Source organism: Zootoca vivipara, chromosome 2, assembly GCF_963506605.1.
Source record: "Zootoca vivipara chromosome 2, rZooViv1.1, whole genome shotgun sequence".
Classification (NCBI taxonomy): Eukaryota; Metazoa; Chordata; class Lepidosauria; order Squamata; family Lacertidae; genus Zootoca; species Zootoca vivipara.
This window is the reverse complement of record NC_083277.1, coordinates 35,867,235-35,878,440: the sequence shown is the minus strand read 5'-3', so window position 1 is coordinate 35,878,440 and position 11,206 is coordinate 35,867,235. Positions and strand designations below refer to the sequence as shown.

The 11,206-nt window shown below is 44.0% G+C and overlaps 1 protein-coding gene across 5 annotated transcripts in view; it reads left to right on the top strand.

Annotated features, from left to right (window-relative positions):
- LOC118080798 (protein SSUH2 homolog) overlaps positions 1–11,206 on the top strand; it is a 28,659-nt gene continuing 17,453 nt past the window's right edge. The window contains exons 1-6 of one of the 5 annotated variants that reach the window (XM_060271370.1): positions 1–75; positions 1,885–1,943; positions 3,935–4,255; positions 7,486–7,587; positions 8,681–8,762; positions 9,696–9,825. In XM_060271370.1, coding sequence (XP_060127353.1) covers positions 7,539–7,587; positions 8,681–8,762; positions 9,696–9,825 — 261 coding nt within the window. In that variant the 5' untranslated portion in view covers positions 1–75; positions 1,885–1,943; positions 3,935–4,255; positions 7,486–7,538. Of the gene's footprint in view, positions 76–1,884; positions 1,944–3,302; positions 4,256–7,485; positions 7,588–8,680; positions 8,763–9,695; positions 9,826–11,206 lie in introns of those variants that run through there. The other 4 variants (XM_035106583.2, XM_060271372.1, XM_060271368.1 and 1 more) reach the window with 4 other exon arrangements.

Below are 11,206 nucleotides of genomic sequence, written 5' to 3'. Positions count from 1 at the left end.
TCTCTCTCTCTCTCTCACCCAGCAAAACAACAACAGCTGCCTTTCAGTAGCAATGGAGAAAGACCTGCTTATGGGGTGAGTTGTTATTTAACACAAACAATTTTCTTCTACTAAATAAAGCCATATGTGATACATTTTTTAAAAATAAAAAAAATATGTTGAAGACAAATCTGACAGTAACGGCAACAGATGAGGAGGTAAAGAGGACTCGTCATTTCCAGTACATTAGTTGGCACTGATAAAATACAATTCACAGTGTATTTCTTAATAGAGTTGCAAGTGGAACCCTATGCCAGATTTTTCACACACCCCATATGCTGGAAATGCTTTTGTTGCCCGGTATAACAGTCTGTTCTGTTCTATTTTCTGTCGATTTGTTTTGTTTTTTCATCATCCGTTACAAAGGACAGAGCAAATATGTGGGAGCTGAAACAAAATGCTACAGTCTGGAGTTCTCCTGTTCAGGAATCCAAACACCCCAGACACCCCTTTCCTTTTTTTCTGTCCCTTCCAACCCCCCCCCCCCCGAAGTCAGCATTCTGTGGCCACTGAGCATGTTCAGTCCTAACTGGACTGGGAGGGTGTTTCCTCGCTGAAGGTTTTTTTTGTACGTTCAGCCAGCTGATACCTCTCCCTCATATGTGTAGATGGTGTGATTTTGGTTTCGGTTTCTCTTTTTATTAAGGGAATTTTTTTAGTTAACTCAAATATTCAGCAGTGGGTCAGATAACCAGCAGGTGAATTGGGCAATATGCTCCCATACTTAGATGGCAGGTGGGGGAATGTTGTGGCTGAATGACCCTCCATAGGAAAAAAAAAACCAGACCACCTGCATGAAGAGAACTAGATGTTAGACAGAAGGGTTCTAGCCTAGCCTTCTCTCTTAGGCCCCAACTGCACTAGATATAGAAAACAGTATCATAGTACTTTAAGCAGCCATGGCTCCCCGCAAATAATCCTGGGAACTGTAGTTTGCTACAGGTTGTTGGGAGTTGAGAGTTGTTAGGAGACCCCCCTATTCCCCTCACCATGCTACGATTCCCTGAGTTCCCTGAAAAGTGGGGTCGGCTGTTAAACTGCCCTGGGAATTGTAGTTCTGCCTGGTAGCCCTAACCCCTAGCCTCTGCCCTTGATTGTAACATCTGTCCGGGAGACACTCTGTGTATTCATATACAGTCAAACCTCAGTTGTCGAACGTAATCCGTTCCGGAAGCCCATTAGGCTTCCAAAACATTCAACAGCCGAGGCGTGGCTTCCGATTGGCTGCAAGAGCTTCTTGCACTCAAATGGCAGCTGTGTCGGACGTCCGGCTTCTAAAAAAAAAAACGTTCAAAAACCAGAACACTTACTTCCAGGTTTTCGGCGTCCGGGAGCCGAAACATAAGATAACGGAGGTGTTTGGGAACCAAAGTTTGACTGTACCTGAAAGCATATTGGCTCCTGCAGGATCCAGATCACACCTTCGGAGACTATCTTTAGGGTGCAGGTGCACAAGCTTCTGGGTAGAAGTTGTAATCTCCGTGAGAAGGTTGGGCTGGGTGTGGGGATAGGGCTACAGATGAAACTCTGTCTCCCCCCCCCCAGCCCTCCCCAGCTTTCTACCCAGGTTGACCATCTGCACAGGCTCAGGAAGTCGGTAATGGTTTTTTGGTACAATAAGCAATTGTGTTTCTTCACTATGGAAAAATCCATGCCTCCTTATCTGTACATTCAAGGCGTACAGCGCCATCAGTCACAGGACAGGAATATCCCAAAGGTGCCTTGTCAGTCTGGCATGCTTAACTGCCCTACCTTATAGCCTTGGGGAACAGCTGACTATCCCGTTGAGTCAGAAAGATCCGACTCTTTCAAAAGAAGTTCCTTTGTTTTCCTTCTTTCAAACAGAGACGGAAATTGTGCAAGTTATGGAAGTGACAGTGTCCTCTCCCCAAAGATTGCACAAGGTAAGGCGAACCTAGAGTTAGCCAGCCCTAGGCTGCGATAAGATCTGAACACAGTTACCAAGCAAAATCTGCAAGGCAGGCGGGGAATTTACAGTCTCCGGGTTGCTTGTTGTGGAAAATAGATGAGAGAAGAGCCTGGCGGCAGTGCAGCTGACATACACGTAAACATTGTATAGGAAAATCACTGAACTTTCTTTGACCTGGGGCACGAGTGGCCGTGAATGGCTGCTGGTGCTTGTTTAATTTCCCCAGTATTTCAGATGGGGCAAATTCCCTTCCTTCACTGGAGATGCCTGGGACTGAATCTGGAACCTTCATACGAAATCTTCCACAGAGTTATAGCCCAAATATATCATTTTTTAAAAAATCATATTACAGTGGAACCTCGGTTTATGAACACCTCGGTTTACGAATTTTCGGTTTACGAACGCCGCGGACCCATCTGGAACGGATTAATCCACTTTCCATTACTTTCAATGGGAAAGTTCGCTTCAGTTTATGAACGCTTCAGTTTATGAACAGACTTCCGGAACCAATTACACCCATGCTTCGGGTTAAATACGCTTCAGGTTGAGTACTCCACGGACCCGTCTGTAACAGATTAATCCACTTTCCATTACTTTCAATGGGAAAGTTCGCTTCAGTTTATGAACACTTCAGTTTATGAACAGACTTCCGGAACCAATTGTGTTGATAAACCGAGGTACCACTGTATTAAATTCATTTATATCTCAGTAGCTCCATTATATATTTTTAACATGATTGTTCTATAATGTTAGTCGGCACTTTTCAGAACAACTTCCTCCTTCCAGCATTCCCCCCCCCAATTGATTTCTATGCCTCTCTCCTAGATTTTGTTTTCCTCATCCACAGACCGTCACAAAATATCAGTGATAGAAATGGCACCCCAACAAACACAAAAGCTCCAATATTTCTTAATTAGATTTTGCTTCTTTTTTTTTGTACTGTTGCTGCCAAATATTATTTTCTAAGAATACAAAAACATTGAATCCATATACTACCATATGCGCTGAGCATATTAGTGCAACTTGGTTTGTTTGTTGGACTAACTACAGCTAGAATATGCTACGCTTTTCTGAGTTAGGATATAATGCGTGAATATACACCATACATTTAAAATACATGACCTCAAGGATCCTAGAAAATGTAGTTTGCCCCTCATGGAGCTAAAACTCTTAGCACTCTTAACAAACTACAGTTCTCAATATTTTTGGGGTGTGTGCGTGTGATTTAAATCTGCTTTAAATGTATAGTGTGCATGCCGCCAACAAGAAACAGCAGTATATTCAAAATGGAAAGTATACCTTTTCAATCTTGCTCCCTAATGCACGGGGGGGGGGGGGGGCGAGGTTCATTACGGCACATTCTGGCAGCAGAAAACCATAGTTTCTAGTCATATGTGAATCGGGACAGACTTTTCCTGGGAAAAACTGACAATTTAACCCCATTCCCTCTTGAGTGTTGAAATACATTCATACCTTCAAAATGAGATTCTCACCATTTTGTCTGTCTGCTCTCAGAACAAAATACTTGGATGCATGTGCTATTGCAGAAATGCCCCCTGTTTGCCGTGGATGGTGAACAGAAAGCTCCACCTAGATTTGCTCAAGCACATCCTCTAATGCTCTAACCACGTGCGTTGTGAAATGCCACATACTTAATCGGTTCTCCTTCAGAAAGTTCCACTGACACATTTCTCCTCAAGTGTTGTAACTTACAAAGCTGTTAAAAGGAGTGCTGCTCAAATATTTACTCATCTTCGATGACGCTACGAAAAATACTTTGGCCATGGCAGCAATTGGCCTATTCACACTCTCTGGGCTAATGCCTTAGGCTTCTTTGGAAACAGAGTTTTGTTTGAGGAATCTTCCATGCGCAGAACAGAGCATTTGAGAGGCAGCTGGAACAGAAAAGGCATGCCTGGTATGTGAGACAGAGGAGCTTAAATCCAAACATCTTCTTTCCCTTAGGAATTGTTTAGAGCAAAATTCAGCAGTGGTATCTAGCTTGCTGGAGCTAGACTTTCAGAGTTGTTCTGGAGTGCCGCTGGTAAATGGTTCTGCACAAATAGGGTGGGAGACTCAGAACTGATTAAGACTGGACCTTCCATCTGAAATCAAAGTAAGGAAACGAAAACAAAACCGAGAGAGCTGGGGATATTCACTCAGCACTCCTTCAAGCAAAAGCAGCCTGTGCAAAACCAAAAAAGGAACGTACTAACTGGTGTGAACTAGACAGGCACTGAAATAAAGGAAGGAAGCATCAATTCCATAACACAGCCAGAAGCTTATGTAAGTAAGAATAACATTCTCTAGCATGCTTCCTTTTCTTCTGTATGTTTTGAGGTTCACAAATAAGTCCCCCCTCCACCCTACAGAGGCCTTGAAAAAGTAAGACAAACCTGGTGTTTCTGTATGTAAACTGTCTCTGTGTGTGAGAGAGGGGAGGGAGATATTTTATTTACTAACAACACAATCCTTTACTGTATGTCTACTCAGGAATAAGTCCCATTCAGTTCAGTGGGGCTTGATGCCAAGTAAGTGTGCATATGATTGCAGCCTAACAAATTAGGGCTCGACATAAGCTGTCTGACTAAAATGGAATCATGCTCATTTCAAGTAGATGACTTTGATTCAGGGAGCTGACAGTATGTTCCATTTGACTGAAACAGAAAATCTTCACATCACACCAATATCTGTATACTGTATTATTTTCCAAAAATGAGTGGCGTTTGGACTAATGAAACAACATCTAATGAAACAACTGCCCTTGACTTCATTTTAGCCTCTCCCATTCTGCTCCAGTGTGTTCTATGGACTATCTAATCAGTATCTATCTTCCTATCAATCTCTTGATTGTCCAGCACAGGAATTTAATAACTGTATTCACAGTCAGGATCAATCCAGTATATTGTTACACAGGACTTTTTTCAGCAGGAACTCACAGGAACTCAGTTCTGGCACCTTTCAGGTGGGTGCTATTGCCATTCTAAGAGAACGAGGGAGGTGTTCATGGTGAATTCCAGCACCTCTTTTTCTTGAAAAATTGCACTGTTGTTATCTGTGGTTGGTGTTCAAAGGGATTGCAGGCTTTTCCAAGACTGCATGATTTAAGAAAGTGTATGGTGTTGAACGTTTACGTTGCTTGGTCCCAGCTCCTGCCAACCTAGCAGTTCAAAAGCACGTCAAAATGCAAGTAGCTAAATAGGAACCGCTACAGCGGGAAGGTAAATGGCATTTCCATGTGCTGCTCTGGTTTGCCAGAAGCGGCTTTGTCATGCTGGCCACATGACCTGGAAGCTATACGCCGGCTCCCTCGGCCAATAATGCGAGATGAGCGCACAACCCCAGAGTCGGTCACGGCTGGACCTAATGGTCAGGGGTCCCTTTACCTTTACCTTTATGGTGTTGAATAAAGCTTAGTAATTGACTTGGCAGGCTCTATTTTTTTTTCATTGTTCCATTTCAATAGCACTGTCCATTTAAAATAATTCTAATAGGGGTTTCCCCCCCCCTGAACCTTTTCATCCTCACAAGTTAGGTGATTATTCTTCCCCATTTTACAAACTGGGAATTTACAGATAAAAAGGGATTTTTTTTTTTGTAGCTAGTTGATTTGACAGTCTGTTTTCGAGATCCAAGTCCAACATATCACCTGTTGGAAAACACTGGACTTGCAAAGCCAGCATTAATCATCTTTGCACTGTCTAACACAGGCATCCCCAAACTTCGGCCCTCCAGATGTTTTGGACTACAATTCCCATCTTCCCCAACCACTGGTCCTGTTAGTTAGGGATCATGGGAATTGTAGGCCAAAACATCTGGAGGGCCGCAGTTTGGGGATGCCTGGTCTAACATATGCACTTGAAATGTTGGGCCCTACAGATGATATTTTACAGGTGCATTCAGGGTGATTTGTGCTCATGATGCTATTGGGGTGGTCACACACACAGTCCTGTAGTCAAGCTGATTTTTGCCTTCAAAATTTTCAGGACAGTCTCATGGTATGAATAGCAATCCACGCATGGTCAGTAGCTTCCAGCAAAGATCCCAAAACGTTTAACACCAGAAATATTTCATGGCAACGTGCCAAGCTGAAGTTGCTTCTTCATGATGCAGCCATTCCCACATACTTCCTGTTGATGCTCTTTTTGTGTGTGGGTGGAACTGAACACAGGTTAAGCATGGCCATCAGAGCCTGAGCATTAAAAATGCAAGAGCAATAGTGTGGTGCTGGCATGGCGCCCTAGTGTAAATAGCTTACACTTAGATTTTTTTAAAAAAAGAGGGAGATGAACATTGCTGCTCCATCCCTACTCTCCTTTGATGCTTGGCTTGCACCAGGAGCGTAAAGGAGAAGCTTTGTGGCTGGCTGAGCCTGTCAGGGTTTTGTTTTGCAGTAAGGGCAGGCAGGCAGGGGTGTGTGTGTGTGTGTGTGTGTGTGTGTGTGTGTATTAGCGGGGGAACAGAAACAACTGAGGAGTGGGGAACAGGTAGATCTTTCCCTCCATCTCTCCCTCCTCCGTACCCTCCAGCATTTTTGTCCAGCTGCCAGGTGCAGCGAGGAAGGCATCAAAAACTGGATTTCTTGCTGCGGGCAAAAGAGAGAGAAGAGCAACAGCACACCTGCCACCGATGGTGGACTGTGCAAAAGAGCAGGGTGGCATGCCATCACAGCACAACTAACCTCTATGGTTGAAAATAAAAGGAAGGAATGTGGATGTCATCGGGATGGCAATAACAATTTGAAAAGGAACCAAAGTAAGCTGGTGCACACTCCATGAAGCGGAAGTACTGAAGAACATTTATGTAATGGGGAGGAGGAGGAGATGGCCAGTACCAAACCATCACAAACCCAGACTTTGGAACACCTTCCCCAGAGAAGCTAGACTGGCACCCTCCTTGCTGAAAATGCTAACGGGCTTTTGGGAACTGACTGCTTTTAATGAATGGGCTGGTGCCGTGCTGTTTTTACTGTAATTATTTGTATTGGAGATATATACCGGTATATATATATATATATAGAGAGAGAGAGAGAGAGTGCACAATGTTTAATACAGTGGTACCTCTACTTACGAATAACTCTACTTACGATTGTTTCTACTTGCAAACGGAGCTCCGTCCGCCATCTTGGATGTGGTTTAGATAGGATTTTTTCTACGAATTTTCTACGGATTTTTAGGTAGGGTTGCTTCGACTTACAATTTTTTTCTCCCAATGCATTCCTATGGGATTCGACTTACATTTTTTTTCGACTTATGAATGTGCGTTCGGAACACATTAAATTCATAAGTAGAGGTATCACTGTAGTTTTAATGATGGTTTTTCCCTATGTTTTCGGCAGTTCTTATTTTTATCTCTAAGGTGGCTCGAGTCCCGTCACAGAAAAAGCCAGGGTATAAATAAATAAGTAAATAACAACAACAACAACATCTTGTTGATGCATACACTTGCAAAAAGAAACCCATCTGTAGGAACCTTCTGTGAATTACCCAGTTCTGTATCATCTTTCTGTGTTGTAGGTGCATCTTGTAATTCATCTCTCTGGGAAGGAGCTTCTGCCCCTCCTTGTGAGATGATGGACAACAGCCCTGTGGATGAAAAGGAAACTGCTGCAGATGCGGGTGAGTTGACATTTACATGAGTCCAAGCTATTAGAGGCTTCCTTCAAAAAATGGAAGTCTTGTCCAAATGAAGAGAACAAAAAGGAACAAAAACTTTGGCCAAAGAAAAGAAAAGTGCAAGCGGATAGTAAGAGATACTAAAAAAGAGGACTATATTGCTAAAAAAATATTAAGGCAGACAAAAATGTAATTATTTAAATATATTAGTAGCAAGAAACCATCTGGGAGACGGTTAGATCCTTGGATGGCAAGGGAATCAAATGAATGCCAAAGGAGAATAAGGAGATTGCGAAGAAGCTGAATTAAGTATTTGCACCTGTTTTCACAATGGAAGATATAGGGCAAATCCCAGTGTCTGAACTAACTTTTGCAGGAGAGGAGTCTGAGGAACTGAGGCTGATAACGGTGATGAGAGAGGAAGTTCTAGGCCTAATAAACAAAATAAGAACTGACAAATCACCAGGTCTGCACTCACAATCAATATATTTAGGAGCAAAACAACCAAAAGCTGGGTTTTAAAAAGATTGTTTACAATTGCTGACAGAAGACAAAGGGGATGGTGACATCCTCTCAGGGCACTGTCTGCTCCAGTGTTCTGTGGTCCATCTTTAGTCATTATCTCCTTAACACCACCCTACTCCTGAAGTTGCTTTATTGGAAGCCACCAGGGAAAAAGCACTCCCACCAACTGTGTCTTGGAAAGCAATGGCACATGCCAGGCTGGGGAGCAGGCACCAGGGCAGTCTCGAGCAGGTCGCGCACCCTGGTGCTAAGGGGCGGAGATCGCTCTGGCGCCCCCGCCCTCGCAGGGTGCAGCATGGTTTCTGCACAGCTTTGCCATGCGGCGCCCGGCCTACTGGCCCGGCGCCCTGGCACACCGCGCCACCGGGGGTCTACCTAGAGCCGGCCCTGGCAGGCACTGATCTTACTGGACAGGGAAATTCTCATGAAAAAATAATACAGTCTTTGAAGTAGTTTGGCCCAAGCTGCTTCAAACGTTTAAGGTAATAACCAGCACCTCAAGTTGCACCTAGGAAACAAATTAATTGGAAAGGACAGACATGACAAATATATCTTTTTTATTTCATTGCAGAAAACAGGTCCAATTCTGATATACCTGCTCAGATGTCCTGTGAAGAATATGAGGGGCTGCCTCCATATCTAAGGGAGGGAAAGTAAGACATTTATTTAATCATTGTTTCTGGGTGTTATTTTTTATTGTACCAAGAAGATAAAGTTACTAGTGATTGTTAAAACTATCAGGTGGACTCTTGACTGGAAAAGACCTGGAGAACTTCAGCCAACCAGTGTAGACCAGAAATAGCCAATAAGGTGCTTCTAGATTTTGTCGGACTACAACTCTGTCCATTAGCCCATACTGATTGGTGCTGATGGGAGTTGTAGTTTAACAACACCTGAAAGGCACCTCTGGTGTAAAGGACCCCTGGACAGTTAAGTCCAGTCAAAGGCAACTATGGGGTTGCGGCGCTTATCTCGCTTTCAGGCCGAGGGATCCAGTGTTTGTCCACAGACAGCTTTCTGGGTCATGTGGCCAGCATGACTAAACTGCTTCTGGCACAACAGGACACTGTGATGGAAGCCAGAGCACACAGAGACGCTGTTTACCTTCCCGCTACAGCAGTACCTATTTATCTATTTGCACTGGTGTGCTTTTGAACTGCTAGGTTGGCAGGAGCTGGGACAGAGCAATGGAAGCTCACCCCATCACGGGGATTCGAACTGCCAACCTTCTGATCGGCAAGCCCAAGAGGGACAATACAGAGCTAGATAGACCAATGGCCTCACAGCAATCACTATTGAAAAGGGTTGACTGTGTGTTACCACCTTGATGTTGCTATTATTTTTACCTCCCCTTCACCCTAAGGTCTGAGGGTGGGTTCACAATATTAAAACACAATATTATAAACACAGCTTACAATTGCAGAAATAAGGTGGGCCCCAAAATACACATCCTAAGTATCCAAAGCAGCCCTCAAAGTTGTCCCAATTTTGTTAACACACAACGTTTTTAAGGCTATAAATTCCAAGGGTATAAAGTTATCTAGCAAGTACTACAAACTGAAACATGTCTTGATTTCCTTTCCCAGTGTCCTCTTTGCTTCTGAGCAAGATGTTAAAGAAGCCTTCCTACAGTACGCAGCCAGTAAGCGTTGCTATAGCACTGCCCCTGCAAAGCAAATGAAAGTCCAGAATCTCACTCCTCTCAACATATACAGAGTATGTACCATAATAGTATAAAGCAAAGTGACAGTTCCTGAAAATCAGGCTTCGTGAGCTTTGAGCCAGAGGTTTAGCTCAGCTGCTCTCAGGCTTTTTCCCTAGGAGCCACTCAGGTCAAGATAACTGAACGATCAGGTTCCCCAACATCACACCACTTTGCATTTCCTTGTGTTTTCAGTATGCCCCATAACTGTCAGGTATAGGAAATAAAAAAAAATTCCTTCAGTAGCACCTTAAAGACCAACTAAGTTTTTATTTTGGTATGAAATTGGTGTGCATGCACACTTCATCAGATACAGGTATCTGAAGAAGTGTGCATGCACACGAAAGCTCATACCAAAATAAAAACTTAGTTGGTCTTTAAGGTGCTACTGAAGGAATTTTTTTATTATGTTTCGACTCAGACCAACATGGCTACCTACCTGTAACTAGGCATAGGAAATGTTCTTGGGGAAAACCAGGTATCTTTTCAGTTGGGAACCAATAGTTAATTCTTAAAGAGGGATTTGCTGGCATGAGAAGTCTATGCAATGACTGGGTCCTAGCTACCTGTTGGAGGCAGTTTGTCTCTGAACGCCAGTTCCTTGGAACAAGTGGGGAGAAGAGAGCTGTTGCACTCAGGTCCTGTTTGGGGGCTTCCTATAGGCACCTGGCTCACCATTATCAGAACAAGACTAGGTGGGGCGTTAGCCTAATCTGGCAGGTCTCTTCTTATGTTCTTATGCAATCTTAAAAACCTTTACTCTTCATTGTGAAAATGCCAGAGTACGCATATAAGAGTCTGTGGTGGTGCGAGAGTTATTTTCAAAAGATGTGGTTATTACTTAAAAATAAAAATAAAAAAACAGAGCCACACTTTTGACTGTGTTGAAATTGTACCTAATTCTGAGAACGAAGATGTAAGTCAGGGGTCCTCAAACTTACGTTGCCGAGGGCCGGTGCCGCCAGCACCAATTGCACTATGGGCCGGAGCACGCGGGAGCGTGCACCCATACGCGTGTGCACATGCGATTTCCAGTGCACTTCTGGGTCACCGGAACACCAGAAATAGCTTGTGTGCATGCACATGGGCCTCCTCCAACCCAGAAGCATGCCAGAAATGATGCTTGTACATGCGCACAAGCTATTTCCGATGTTCCGGCGACCCAGAAGTGGGAAGCCGTGCTGTTAAGAGCAGGCGGAAGCAGTGGGCGGCAGGGGGTGTCGGGGGCCGCATAAAAGAGTGTCGCAGGCCGCATCCGGCCCCCGGGCCTTAGTTTGGGGAAGCCTGATGTAAGTAGTATCTAAATCTAGAGAGGTGTCAGAGTGGCAACTCAGGAGAGCCAAGGCACGTTTTTTGAAATCCCTTCTCCTTAATTCTGTGGGTACAAGCTACAGT